Source organism: Equus caballus, chromosome 1 (assembly GCF_041296265.1).
Source record: "Equus caballus isolate H_3958 breed thoroughbred chromosome 1, TB-T2T, whole genome shotgun sequence".
Classification (NCBI taxonomy): Eukaryota; Metazoa; Chordata; class Mammalia; order Perissodactyla; family Equidae; genus Equus; species Equus caballus.
The window spans coordinates 142327569-142340064 of record NC_091684.1 but is presented as its reverse complement, the minus strand read 5'-3'; the positions used below and the strand labels follow the sequence as shown (position 1 = coordinate 142340064).

General features: G+C 40.7%; 1 protein-coding gene and 1 non-coding gene across 18 annotated transcripts in view; both read left to right on the top strand.

Moving 5' to 3' along the window:
- TLN2 (talin 2) overlaps positions 1 to 12496 on the top strand; it is a 415035-nt gene that overhangs the window by 388538 nt on the left and 14001 nt on the right. For all 17 annotated transcript variants that reach the window (XM_023616303.2, XM_023616310.2, XM_023616279.2 and 14 more), the window contains 2 exons: positions 6102 to 6207; positions 7073 to 7197. In XM_023616303.2, coding sequence (XP_023472071.1) covers positions 6102 to 6207; positions 7073 to 7197 — 231 coding nt within the window. The remainder of the gene's footprint in view (positions 1 to 6101; positions 6208 to 7072; positions 7198 to 12496) is intronic.
- On the top strand, positions 10830 to 10896 carry MIR190A (microRNA mir-190a). Its single transcript, NR_032782.1, has one exon. It is a non-coding gene; the product is annotated as a microRNA mir-190a (primary transcript).

The window sequence follows — 12496 nt, the reverse complement described above, 5'->3', positions numbered from 1 at the left end:
GGATCTTGGGCCCCCTTGAGCTGCAGCCTCTCTCGACCCTCCTGGAAGAAACAGCACATACACACAAAATGTTCTTCACACTGTTAAGAGGGTTCCCAGACCCAGGTGTCCAGCTGGATCCTTTTGGAATTGCGAGACTCCCAATCAAGAACCCCTGCTTAGAGAATCCTTTTCTTTGGAGAATCCAGTTAGCATTCAGCAAACAGCAGGATCTAATTCAGGCGGAGCCCTCTCCCAGCTGCCCTGGGAGCTGCTTTATGAAGCTTTAAACATGCCCACTTGAGCAGCCTTGGCCTCCTGCCTTTGCCCTTTGCTCGTTTGTCGTAGAGCATTTGTATTGCAGGGCGAGAGGTGGCCCTTTGCCTCTGCAGCAATCACGGTTCAAGATTGCTGCTAAACGGCAAAGCAAGGTCTGTGACGGGGTTAAAATTACCCCCACTTCCACTAGCAGAGCTGTAATTTGGTTCTATTGCCTGCTATTAGAAATCGTGTTGACTTAATGGCAGAATAAAAATAGAACTCCTTCCGTCCTGCCTTATCTGAATAGGGTGCTTTACCGTAGGGCCGTGCTCCTTCCTCCAGCCGTGGTGTGTGCAGGAGGGGCTCCCTCTCCATCCAGGCTCTTTTAAAGACAGACGTTTGAATATTGATGCCTGAATACATCGTGAAGCATCACCACAATCAAAATAATGAATATATCCATTACTCCTCAAAATTCCCAGGCAACCACCAATCTGCTCTTTGTTATTACATATTTGTTTGGGTTTTCTAGACTTTTATATTAATGGACTCATATAGCACATACTCCTTTTTGTCTGGCTTCTTTCACTCAACATCAGTATTTTCAATTCCATCATGTTGTTGTGTGTATCAATAATTTGTCCCCTTTTATTGCCGAGAATACTTTCTGTCATATGGATATGCCATAGTTGTTTCTTCACCTTTTGATGGACATTTAGGTTGTTTCCAAGTTTTAATTATTACAAATAAAGCTACTAAGAACATTCTATATACAAGTCTTTGTACAGATATGTATTCATTTTTCCTGAATGAATACCTATAAGTGGAACATTGATATTATAGGGTAGGTATACTTTTGGCTTTTTAGGAAACTAACAAACTGTGTTTTAAAGTGGTTATACTATTTTACATTTCCACCAGCAGTGTATGAGACTTCTGATTGCCCCACATCCTTGCCAACACTTGGAATGGTCAGTCTTTTTACTTTTAGCCATTCTAGTGGGTGTGGAGTGATATCTCAATGTGATCTTAATTTACATTGTTGAGTATCTTTGTATATACCTGTTTGCCTTCTGTATGTTTTCTTTGATGAAGGGTCTGTTCAGATATTTTGCCCATTTTTTATGAGGTTGTTTGTCTTATTATTGAACTTTTAGCTTTTAAAGTTTTTTATATTTTCTAGATATGAGTTCTTTGTCAGATATATTTTCCATGAATAGTTTCTCTTAGGGTGTGACTGGTCTTTTTATTTTCATAACAATGTCTTGGGGGTAGGGGAGAGACAAAGCATATTATTTAAAAAGAAAGAAAATAACAGCACTGCAGAAAGTTGAGAAAACAAAGAAAAAAATAATATGCAAATAGAACTTGGATAAATATGAAAGTAAAACCAAAATATATCTTATATTTCAAATATTAAACATTTAGGATGAACTGAATATTTCTGTTTACAAAGGTCATCAAATTATTTTTAAAATTGTATTCCAGTGTAGGGGAGGAAAAACAGTTTTCCTTCTACCCTTCTAAGTTCTTTGCCTGAGACCTTATTTGTAATGAGACAAATTAACAAGTGAAAAACAAACAGAAGTTTATTAACCTGTGTACCTCTTGGATACATGGGAGATACCCAGGGAAAAATGAGTAACTCCCCAGGTGGCCTAATCCACCAGCTTAAATACCATCTTCAGCTAAAGAAAAGTGTAGATGGTGGAGGGAGGCCAGTTATGGGAGGTGACCAGGAAAAGCCCAATGATCAGGGTAAGGTTGTTATGTAGATTTAGGTCAGTGCTTCTCCATTGATAAGATTCTCTTGTGATTTAGAGGCAACCTTCTCTTCCTGGTACTGAGAGAGTCACCCTTACAAATGGAGACTTCCTTTATAAATGTAAATTTATCTTTCAAAAGGCTAACTTCTACTCTGTTTTCAGAGCTTCTCCTGTATCTGCTGTTTCTCAAAATAATCAGCTCAAAACAATTGTTATGCCAAAGAGGCATGTTTTAGCGTGGCATGCTCTGCTGCCCTTCCCCAGCTTCCTATTTCTCTTTCATTTGCATGCCAGGTTGATTCTCTTCTTTTTAACAGCCTTATTGAGATATAATCAGCATATGACAAAATTCCCCTGTTTAAGGCATACAATTCATTGGGTTCTACTATATTTACAGAGTTGTGCAACTATCATGATATATAATTTCAGAACATTTTCATCGCCACAGAAAGAAACCTCATGCTCCTTACCCCCACTCCAAGTCCTAGGCAACCCTAATCTCTTTTCTGCCTCTATAGATTTGCCTATTCTGGACTTGTCATATAAATGGAATCATACAGCCTGTGGTCTTTTGTGATGGGCTTCTTTCAGTTAGCATAATGTTTTTAAAGTTCTAAGTCATAAACTTTCAAGTTTATGCTTTTTGAGGTTTTAAAGCATAATTTACATGTTTTGTCCTCTGTTTAAGAATCTTTACCAAATCTAAGATCATTAAGATTATTTTCCTGTGTTTTCTTCTATATTGTTTTAATTCTTCATTTAGGTTTATGCTCCATTTCTCATTAATTTTTACATATGGTGTGGGGAAATGTTCAAGGCACCTTTTGGCTTTATATCACATTCCAATTGTTCCAGCACCATTTGTTGAAAAAATAATCTTGTCCCCATTGAATTAAAGGTGCTTTATCACCTTTGATGAAAATCAGTTGACCATATGTGTGAATCTAATTCTAGACTCTTTTTTGCTCCATTGATCTATATGTCTGTGTGCCAATATCATGTTGTCTTGATTACTACTACAACTTTATAATGAGTCTTTAAATCAGGTAGTGTAAGAGTTTCAACTTTATTCTTTTTCAAAATGATTTTGTCTATTCTAGATCCTTTGCATTTTATATACATTTTAGGATCATCTTGTCAATACCTAAAAGAAAAAGATAAAGCCTGTTGGGATTTTGACTGGGATTGTGGGGGAGATTTGGGTATTACTGACATCTTATTAGTCATCTAATCCATGAACATGGTATATCTCTATTTATTTAGGTCTTCTTTAATATTTTCAACAATGATTATAGCTTTTAGCATTCAGGTCTTGCTCATCTGTTGTCAAACTTAACATTAGGTATTTCATAATTTTTTATGCTATTATAAATGATACTGCTTTTTTAAAACTTAATTCCCAATATTTTATTGCTAGTATATAGAAATGTAATTGATGTTTGTATATTGACCTTATATCCTGTGACCTCACTAAACTCTCTATTAGTTCTAGAAATTTTTCTTTTTACAGATACCTTAGAATTTTCTGCATAGACATTCATGGTATTTATGAACAAAGACAGCTTCTTCCTTTCCATCTGCATGCCATTTATTTGTTTTTCTTGCCTTATTGCACTGGCCAGGAGTTCTAGTACAATATTGATAGAAGTGTGAGAACAAACATCCTTACCTTATTCTTGATCTTAAGTGGAAAAACACTCAGTCTTCCACCATTTACTATGAGTCTCCCTACTATACTTTTAACTCTGCTTATTTGTGTTGTGTTGACCTCTATAGAGAAAACAATTAATAAAGCCTATGGACTACCTAGCTATTCAGACCCTGAGCCATAACCATTATTCACCTGATTGTCCTTATGACAGGTATTGTTTTAGACAAAAATACAGTACAAGCCTTTTACAATTAAAAGGTGACAAATGCCACTGTTTGAGTCTAGAGCAGTGGTTCACAACTTTAGCCTAATAAGAGAATCACCTGGGGAACTTTTAAAACACATGGTGCCCAGACTGTACATCAGGCCAATTCCAACAGCCCTGATGGAATTATATATTATATTAGATTATTTCCTGATTTATACAATCTTACCACAACTGTATAACCAAAGGACTGTTGTAATGCCTATTTAATAGATAAGTAAACTGAGGCTTAGAGAGAGAGAGAGAGACATTGGTACAGGTACATTGACTCTAGAACCTACACTCAATTAAATGCCTGCCCACTGGCTGTGTTAGAAAGTAAAAGTCATTTAACCCCTTCCCTCCACCTCTTCATGACTCTAGTGTTCTTTGGGAACTAGTCTAGGAAGCCATCATATTAGGACTTGTCCCAGTAGTGTGTTGGTCTGTTTTTCACTCATCAATTCATTTGTTCACTCATTCACAGGTTTGTACTGAGTTCCTAATATCTACATAGTGATATGTGTGGGTCCTAGGGTAAAAGAATGAGAATAACAGAGCAGCTGAAATCATAGAACAGTAGCAAATATAAAATAAATTTAAAAGATTGCAAGAGAAAGGAGGATAAGGATAGATGCATGTGAAGTGATGCTCGGAAGTCTTTGACTAATCAGTTCAAGTATATAACGTAATGTCTCCTATGCCCTGGTGTGTCTGGAGCTGGTCAAAATGTAACCCGATTAACTCCCTCAACTCCGGGTTTTGTACTAAGCTTCTCTTATAATTTTGGGATCCAAAAGACATCTTTCCCAGACTCCTGAGAAAGAGTACAATACCTGGCCAGGTGAAAAAGGGTATGGGACACCCAGAAGGGAATTAACATTTAATGAATGCCTACTGTGTTCCAGGCATCGTGCAAGATACTTCTCATGTATTACTCCATTTGATGCTTATGCCAGTCCTGAAAGGAAGGCATTATCCGAGTTTAACAGATGAGAAAACATCTGAGGGGTTCCGTAATCTGCCCCATGTCACAAACCAGTGAGAGTGAAAGGCAGGTTTGACCACAGGTTTGTCCAGTTCCCAAACCCATGCCTTGTCCCCTGCTCAGAGGCTCCAAAATCATCCATAGGGAGACAGAAGTTGTGCTTTCCCCCCAAACATCTTAGCATTTCTAAATCTGAAGATTACCTCTGTGGAGTATGGAGAAGAGATGCAGAAAAGAGTGCTGGAAGAAGAATTTCAAAATTAGGAAGGAACAAGATGGTGTAAGTCAGAATGTAAATTGGCAGTGGATATTAGTGAGGAGTTCTCATCCCATTTCTTAGTGCCGCTCTTGAATGGATTTGGGAAGAAATCAGCTGGGGATATCCTTTAAATTGGATTGGGGGTTAGATTTCCAACATCTTTTTGTGGGGAAGATTGTCGCTGAGCTAACGTCTGTGCCGATCTTCCTCTATTTTATGTGGGGTGCTGCCACAGCATGGCATGACGAGCGGTGCTAGGTCCGCACCCAGGATCTGAACATGCAAACCCCAGGCCGCTGAAGCAGAGCCTGCGAACTTAACCACTATGCCACCAGGCCGGCCCCTCCAACATCTTTTTTAACACCATAAAAAAACTAAAAACAAATTTTAAAAATCTCTGAACTATTTCAAAAGAAAGGAATCCTCAGGACTTCTCCTTGGAGAGCTTGCAGTCAAGACGCGGGAAATGGGTTCTTCCTTCAGGGACAGTCCTCCTCATAGTAGGTTGTTGCTCTCTTGGGGATTTTGTCTGCAAGACCCCACCTGAGTCACACATTTCTTCTGGTCCCACTTTTGTTTTGTCACAAGCTGACCTGTAGCTTCGGGCTTTTGTGTTCACTCAGTGTTCTTAACACTTCAGGTAATTTTTGTATACATATATTTGTTTTATATACAAATAAAAGACAAATAAGGACTTAGTCTCCCTTATGATCTTAGGGAAAGAAGTCAGAAGGGAGCTTAGAGAAACCCCTGGTTCCCAACTTTTCATTTCTCACGTGAGAAAACTGAAGACCAATGAGTCTTCCATGATTTTCCCAAAGTTTCTGAAGTCACTCGATGACAGAGTTACAGCTTAAAACCAGGATATCCACCTCTGCGTCCATCAGTAAGAGTGTTCTCTGTCACAATGGCTACCATCTTCCTTACGTGTTTGACTTGTTCTTCACCCATAGATTCTTCAGAAACCAACCCCAGAACTCAAGCACCAGCTGGCTGCTTTCTCCAAGCGAGTTGCCGGCGCTGTGACTGAGCTCATCCAGGCAGCGGAAGCCATGAAAGGTAGGCTGGATTCTCAGGTCATCTTGTGGGGCACCACTCCGAGGCAGTGCCAGTACAACGAACTGAGCAGAGAGGACACACGGCTAACACAGGCCTTTTCTTGGCAGATGCAGTCAGAAGGAATACCGAGAAGTATTCTCTTGTGAAGCAAATGGGAATAGAGTTAGATTTAAAAAGCAACAGCCTCCTGAAGCAAGTCTCTCCTCCGATCTTTGTATTAAGCACATCTACTTAAATGGCATAATCCGTCTAGAACTGCTCACTTCTATTTTAACGGTTTCACCCTTTATTTTTATCTGCATTTCCTACATGAGAATATTTATTTTCATTCTAATAATACACCTCATGTTTAGAACACGGTGCTGAGTCCATTGCTTGCACACCCCTTCATGGTTACATGGAGGCAATGACTCACAGAGACAGGTTTTCTCACCACCTTCCCTCTGGGATGAGGCTGCTCCTCGTGAGTTCCCAGGAGAAGAGAATGGCAAGTCTCTGTGTGGTCAGCATGGTCTCAAGTCTCCTGAGGATGCTTCCTTGCATTTGTGAGCTTTAAGTTATAGTCAGGGTGAGGCTCAAGCTGGCCTTGGTCCCTGAGATCTTGAGTTTTTAAACTATCATTGATGAGTGCTCCTGTGGTAGGGCTGTACTTACACACAACTGATTTAGAAAACCAGGAGCAGACAGGAGCCCTCATTGTGCTCAGCTGATCTCTGTGAGAGCTAGAGAGAAGACTCCTTAGGACAATGCAGCCAGTAGGCTTATGGAGCTTCCTTGCATGTAAATCCAGATAAATTATTTGTAATTAACCCAGTGCCCTGCGATCTGCAGCTACCAAGAATGACCCTTTTTGGACTGCTTTTAGGAACAGAGTGGGTGGATCCAGAAGACCCAACCGTCATTGCAGAAACAGAATTACTGGGGGCTGCAGCATCCATTGAGGCTGCTGCTAAGAAGTTAGAGCAACTGAAGCCAAGAGCAAAACCAAAAGTGAGTGTCCATGTGTGGCTGCTTGTCTGATGTCAATAGGTCTTCCAGTGGCTGGCTGTGAGATGGAGCTAGGTGTGCTGCAGGGAGCTGGTCTCCTTCCCTGCAGTTAGACTAGCAAGCTGCAAACCGGCTCTACCTGCCCAGCACCTTTTTGCAGGATATGTAAAAAGCCCATGGCTGTTCAAGTTAACCACCGAGAAAAATAGATATCCGGAGGAAGAATCTGGGCATTTACAATCTTGATTTAGTTCCATTATATATAAAGCAGGTGTTGGATGCTTCCTACAGAAAGTCCCTGTTACTGAACGTGAGACTGTCACCCTCCAATTTTCTGGTTTCCATAATGGTGTTTGTAGAGAAAGAGCAATATTGGGTCTCTCCTTTTCTTAAAAGCAAGAGAGGGCAATGTAAGCCTCAAAAGTGGACCCAATAACAGACTTTTTCAGTATATGCTGGAGACTGGTTGGCTGGTATGTTTTCTCCTTCTATGTTTGTCATCTAGATAAATGTTTAGAACTTAAGATCATGAGTACATGTTAAGAGAAAGTTTAAGATTTAAAGGAAAGAGAGACTTTAAGATTGGGCAGTAGGGAGGCCAATGAGCTGGTGCTAGCCGGGGACAAAGTCCAGCGCTGTTAAGAAGCTGTAACCACCCGCCCTGCCCCCATGGCTGTCTTCAGTGGGGATATGGTGGAACCAGAGAAGGCTCTTTTTCTTTCTATTTGGGCAAGTCCCTGCTGGTACCTGTATCCTCACCTCCCTTCCAAGGACCGAAATGCATTAGGAAGTAAAATCTGGCTCTTACCCTCAAAAAAAGTTGGATCCCTCAGTTTAGATATCCTAAAATTCTACCCTTTTTTATAAGACCAAAGGATAGGGTATGAGCATAGGAATACAGCAGACCACCCAAAAGCAGTGCCTGGACCACCGTTGTACGTAAAATAGACATGAGCAGGTAGTGAATCTATTCAGCTTGGGAATATTCTTTAAACCACAGAATTCTTAGACCCAATCTCCTACTGATCATTCTGGACTTGGTAAAGGCATTTTAAAAATTTCTCATGAAGACGTAATTTAGGAGTTTTGGCTTCTGATGTTTGGGGTTACCACGGTCCTCTCTACTGGCCTCTAACCTGAGGTTCTTAGGTTGTCTGAGACTGTTTGAGTTTTTCTTAACAAACTTAAGAGCCAAGTGTGGGTATAGGGGCAACTCCGTTTTCTGGTTATGTCTTTGTGTCTGCATTATAAATCAAGTTAGACGTGAATGGAAAGTGTACTTTCAACTAAGAAACAAGCATCCATTGACTGAGAGGTAGAGGCTTTGTGCTTAATTTGCTTTTCCTTTTCTGTATCTGATTTACCACAAGTAGCTTTCTTGTAAACGCTGCTGTCTGCTAATGCTGAAGTCATTTCAGCTGACCCTCTTTCTCCTGGAAAAGTAGCCTGGGGCTAAGTTAACATGAACACTTCACCGTGTTCTAGGCGCTTCTGGTCCAAGGCCTTTCCCCTTGTCCTTTGCAGGGTCCTTCTGAGCTCTGTTTATCTCTGAATCCCAGTTTCCCTCTGTCCAGCCACTTATTTACCTCATGATTCTTGATCTGAAAAACAAAGTTATCAGAGTTCCTACTCCATAGGATTGTTGTTAAAAATTAAATGAGATGATTTAAGAACACAGTCCCTGACATACAATAAGACTTAGTAAGCAGTAACTATATCACCATCACCAAAACTATGTTTCTAGGACTTTTATCTGCTACACCTAGGAAAACGCCTGAAATAAAAATTATTCCATAGATCGTGAGCTGATGGCCTTAGCAAAAAGAAAAAAAAAAAAGAAAAGCAAAAAGCTCACATTGAGTGCTGAGCATCTGCCGGGCAGTCCTCTGATGCTTTAGGTAGATTAACGCATCTGGTCGTTGCAACAAGTCCATGATGCAGCACTGTTATCACGCCTGCTCTGCCAATGCAGAATCAGAGGCAAATGACCTCTCCAGGGTCAGATGGCCACGACTGAGCTGGAAGCAGTGTGCGTGGGCTCTGAGTGGCAGTTTCAGTCCATTCCAGTCCTTTGGGCCCACCTGGTATCAGGCTGGTGCAGTCCCACAGGGGAAGTTTTTGGTTTGCCTATACCCTTTGAGCCATTAATTCCACCTCTAGGAATCTGTCCCGAGGAGGAACTCCAGACGGGAAGAAAGTTCTGTGCATGTGAGAAGGTTGTCCCTTGCAGCCTCATTTGTAATAGCAAGAAGTTGCACATGACCTCAGTGTCTCCTTAAAGGAAAAGTACACAGCTATTAAAAATAATGGTTGATAGGACTGTGCAGCATGAAGAAGATGCTCTTGGGACAATGTAAAGTAAAAAAGAAAAAAAGCAGAATTATGAACTTGTATTTATACCTCTTTAAAAAACACTCTCATATGAAAGAGACAGGTGGCAATATATAAGAATGATGGTGGAATTGGGGTAATGGGAGAGTCTGTGTCTTAAAATTTTATAAAATAATGTTTGAAAAATAACAGCACTTGAAAAATTAGTGATGACTCCTGAAGTGGGCCGGCAGGCAGTCCCTACACTGCGCTCAGTCCTCTAGCCTTTGTATTTACAGTGTGGGTTTTTACAGAAAGCCAAGGCATCTTTCGGTCAAGGTCAAAGTTGATGTATCTGTTGATTTGAGCCCTTCCTTGGGGTACTTATTTGAGGTCACTCCCATCTTCGTATTAGGAAGGGTGCTCGGTACTTCTAGAGTGAAGTATGGTTTTTAGAAGGATCTGAATTCTTACTCTACCCAATGACCAGATGTTCCCACCATATGGTTTATATTATCTATAAAAGTGTTTTGAAGAAGCCATCAACCCAAACCACAATTTTTGTGCCTGTCTAGGAGTGCCATTTGCTTTGTGGTAATATCTGCATGAAATAAAATATCTTTCTTGCTTTTATAAAGGAATTTATTTCCGCAGCAAAAAAAAAAAAAAAAAAAAAATCCCAATCTAACACCAAAATCAGCCAGTCTTTTGAGGTTACTGGGAATCTCTCCCTCCCCTTCCATAAGTTAATTAATTAATTAAGCAAAAATCCCCAGGATACTGTGAATAAGCAGTTGCTATTACATCCCCGTCCCCATAACTCTACGCACAAACACACGGGCCCTCGATGTAGAGCGAATATGCTTTCCTTCCATAACGAGGCAGCATTTGCACTGCTTGGAGGAAGTTTTGGGGATGGGCAATGCTTTTGTTTAAATTGTTTTGCTCTGCACATTCTCAGGTTGCCTGTTTTAGAAGGAGAATGGTCCATGGTTTGTGAAGATGATTCCTGGTATATTCCCACCTTAGGCCCTTAAAATTTAAGCACCACTTTTTGCCTGGAATCTCCCAGACATGCGTAACAAACAAAATGGCACTGTGGAATCCGCCGTGTGCTTGGGAAGATGGTATAAAGGCAGAATGAGCCTGTGGGTGAGCTCTGGTGCCTGTGCCTACGATATCGCTGACGGGCCGTCTCCGCACTTGCAGACTGCGCTCCACAGACAGGTAGAGTCGCTGCGGGGCCAGCGCCCCCTGCACTGTGGCCTGCAATACTGTGCCTGTTCTCGAGCTCAGTCAGACCTGGATGCCTTTTCTGCAGGCCTCTGTGTGATATGTTTGATATATTAGGTTGTTATTTAATCCAACTATATATCAAACATATTCCTACAGTGTCTTGCCCTGTCTCCGGGGGTTCCTAATGTAGTTTATAAGGTGACAGGAAAGAATATCACAAGTAGGTTTAGAAGACAGAGTGCTCATTACATTTCATTATGTTATATTCCATTTCTTCTTGTAGCATTTAAGACCTGTGTCAGTATTGCTAGATTATTTTATGATAGAAACAAATCATAATTATTGATGTTTCATAAGGCCCTGAGATATTACTTACAGCTTAGTTTTGTGCAGCAATGAATCCTTATGAGATGTGCTCGGTGGAAAAACATGCAAGTTCCAACCCATGTTTATGACATGGGATAAAGGTCAGGATTATAATCTCCAAACACATCTAGATTTATATTTCATTTTAGTTCCTTTTTATCCTGATCATTCTTCAATTTAGAAATTACTAATTTTCATAATGAAGGTTTCAGCAAAAATTCAAGCACAATTCGACTATCTGTAACTTTCCTTTCCACCCATAGTATCAAAATGTATAAACCAAATTGGCCATACCAACTGTATGGATGGGGAGTCACTGGGCTTTACGTAAACCTTGGTTAGAACTAAATATATCTAATAAAGATAGTGTAATGTGGACTACACTCTGTCTGTTGAATTTCCTGTTATAGATTAACTTGTCAGTAGAGGTTGATGTTTAGAATAAGCCAACAATCAGAAAGTAATTGCATAGCCTAATTGGGTGCAACAGGAAGTTCAGGATTATGAAACACTTTTTCTGGCATAAAAACAGCCTTCTTTGGTTAGCTTTGATCTCTTCCTCATAGAAGAGCCTGTGAAGTATGTATGAGTTCATTCTGATCTCTCTCAACAAAAGACTATGAGCACTGCTTTCTAGAAAGAAGATGATTGTGCTAAGAGCTCACTTTTTTGGAGCAAAAAAGAAGTGTTCTTTTAAAGAACACTCCTGAGTGTGTATAGGTAAGCAGTACCCCACGTAGGTGGTGAGCCAGTGGTTTAAACAGGTGGGTCGGGAAAGCTTCCCCTGGTTATATCGAGGAGCCATCTCCAAGTTGCTGGCGGTGAATGCACAGTGTCAGGTCACAGCAGCAGCAGAGAAGTGATGACGGGGAAAATGCAGTATTGGAGGCCCGGTTCCAGCATTGTATAGTGGAACCTGTCCCTGCGATCCTTTTCCACTGAGAAGTGACCAGTAGTGTGTGCCAGCAGGAGCTCTTTCAGATGGTTTTAAAGATGCTGCCAAAATCGGTGCCACCTTCACACAGCTAGAGATCAGTGCTCTGGGTTTTGAGTCCAGTTTAAGTTGTTTGATGAAAATGACAAATTGTCATGGAAAAGAGACAACAAGTTATTACAAATAAAGAAAAACACCCTTTAAGAGGACCTTAAGGTAAAGCCTGTTCCTTAAAATTGATGTGATTTTCTTGTTTGTTCTGGAAATGTTGCTGTTGACCAGCGTGCTGTGCTGATGAGTTGGGTGGACGGGAAAAGGCTGCGAGATGTTCAGGGAGGAGGAAGAGCAGGTACAGCATTTTATATCTGGCTAAACTGTGGGCTTTGAGCTCATCTGCCCCCAGTTGGTTCCAGGCCAGGTAGTGTGATGGGTGTGAAAAGCAAGGTGTGGGGAATT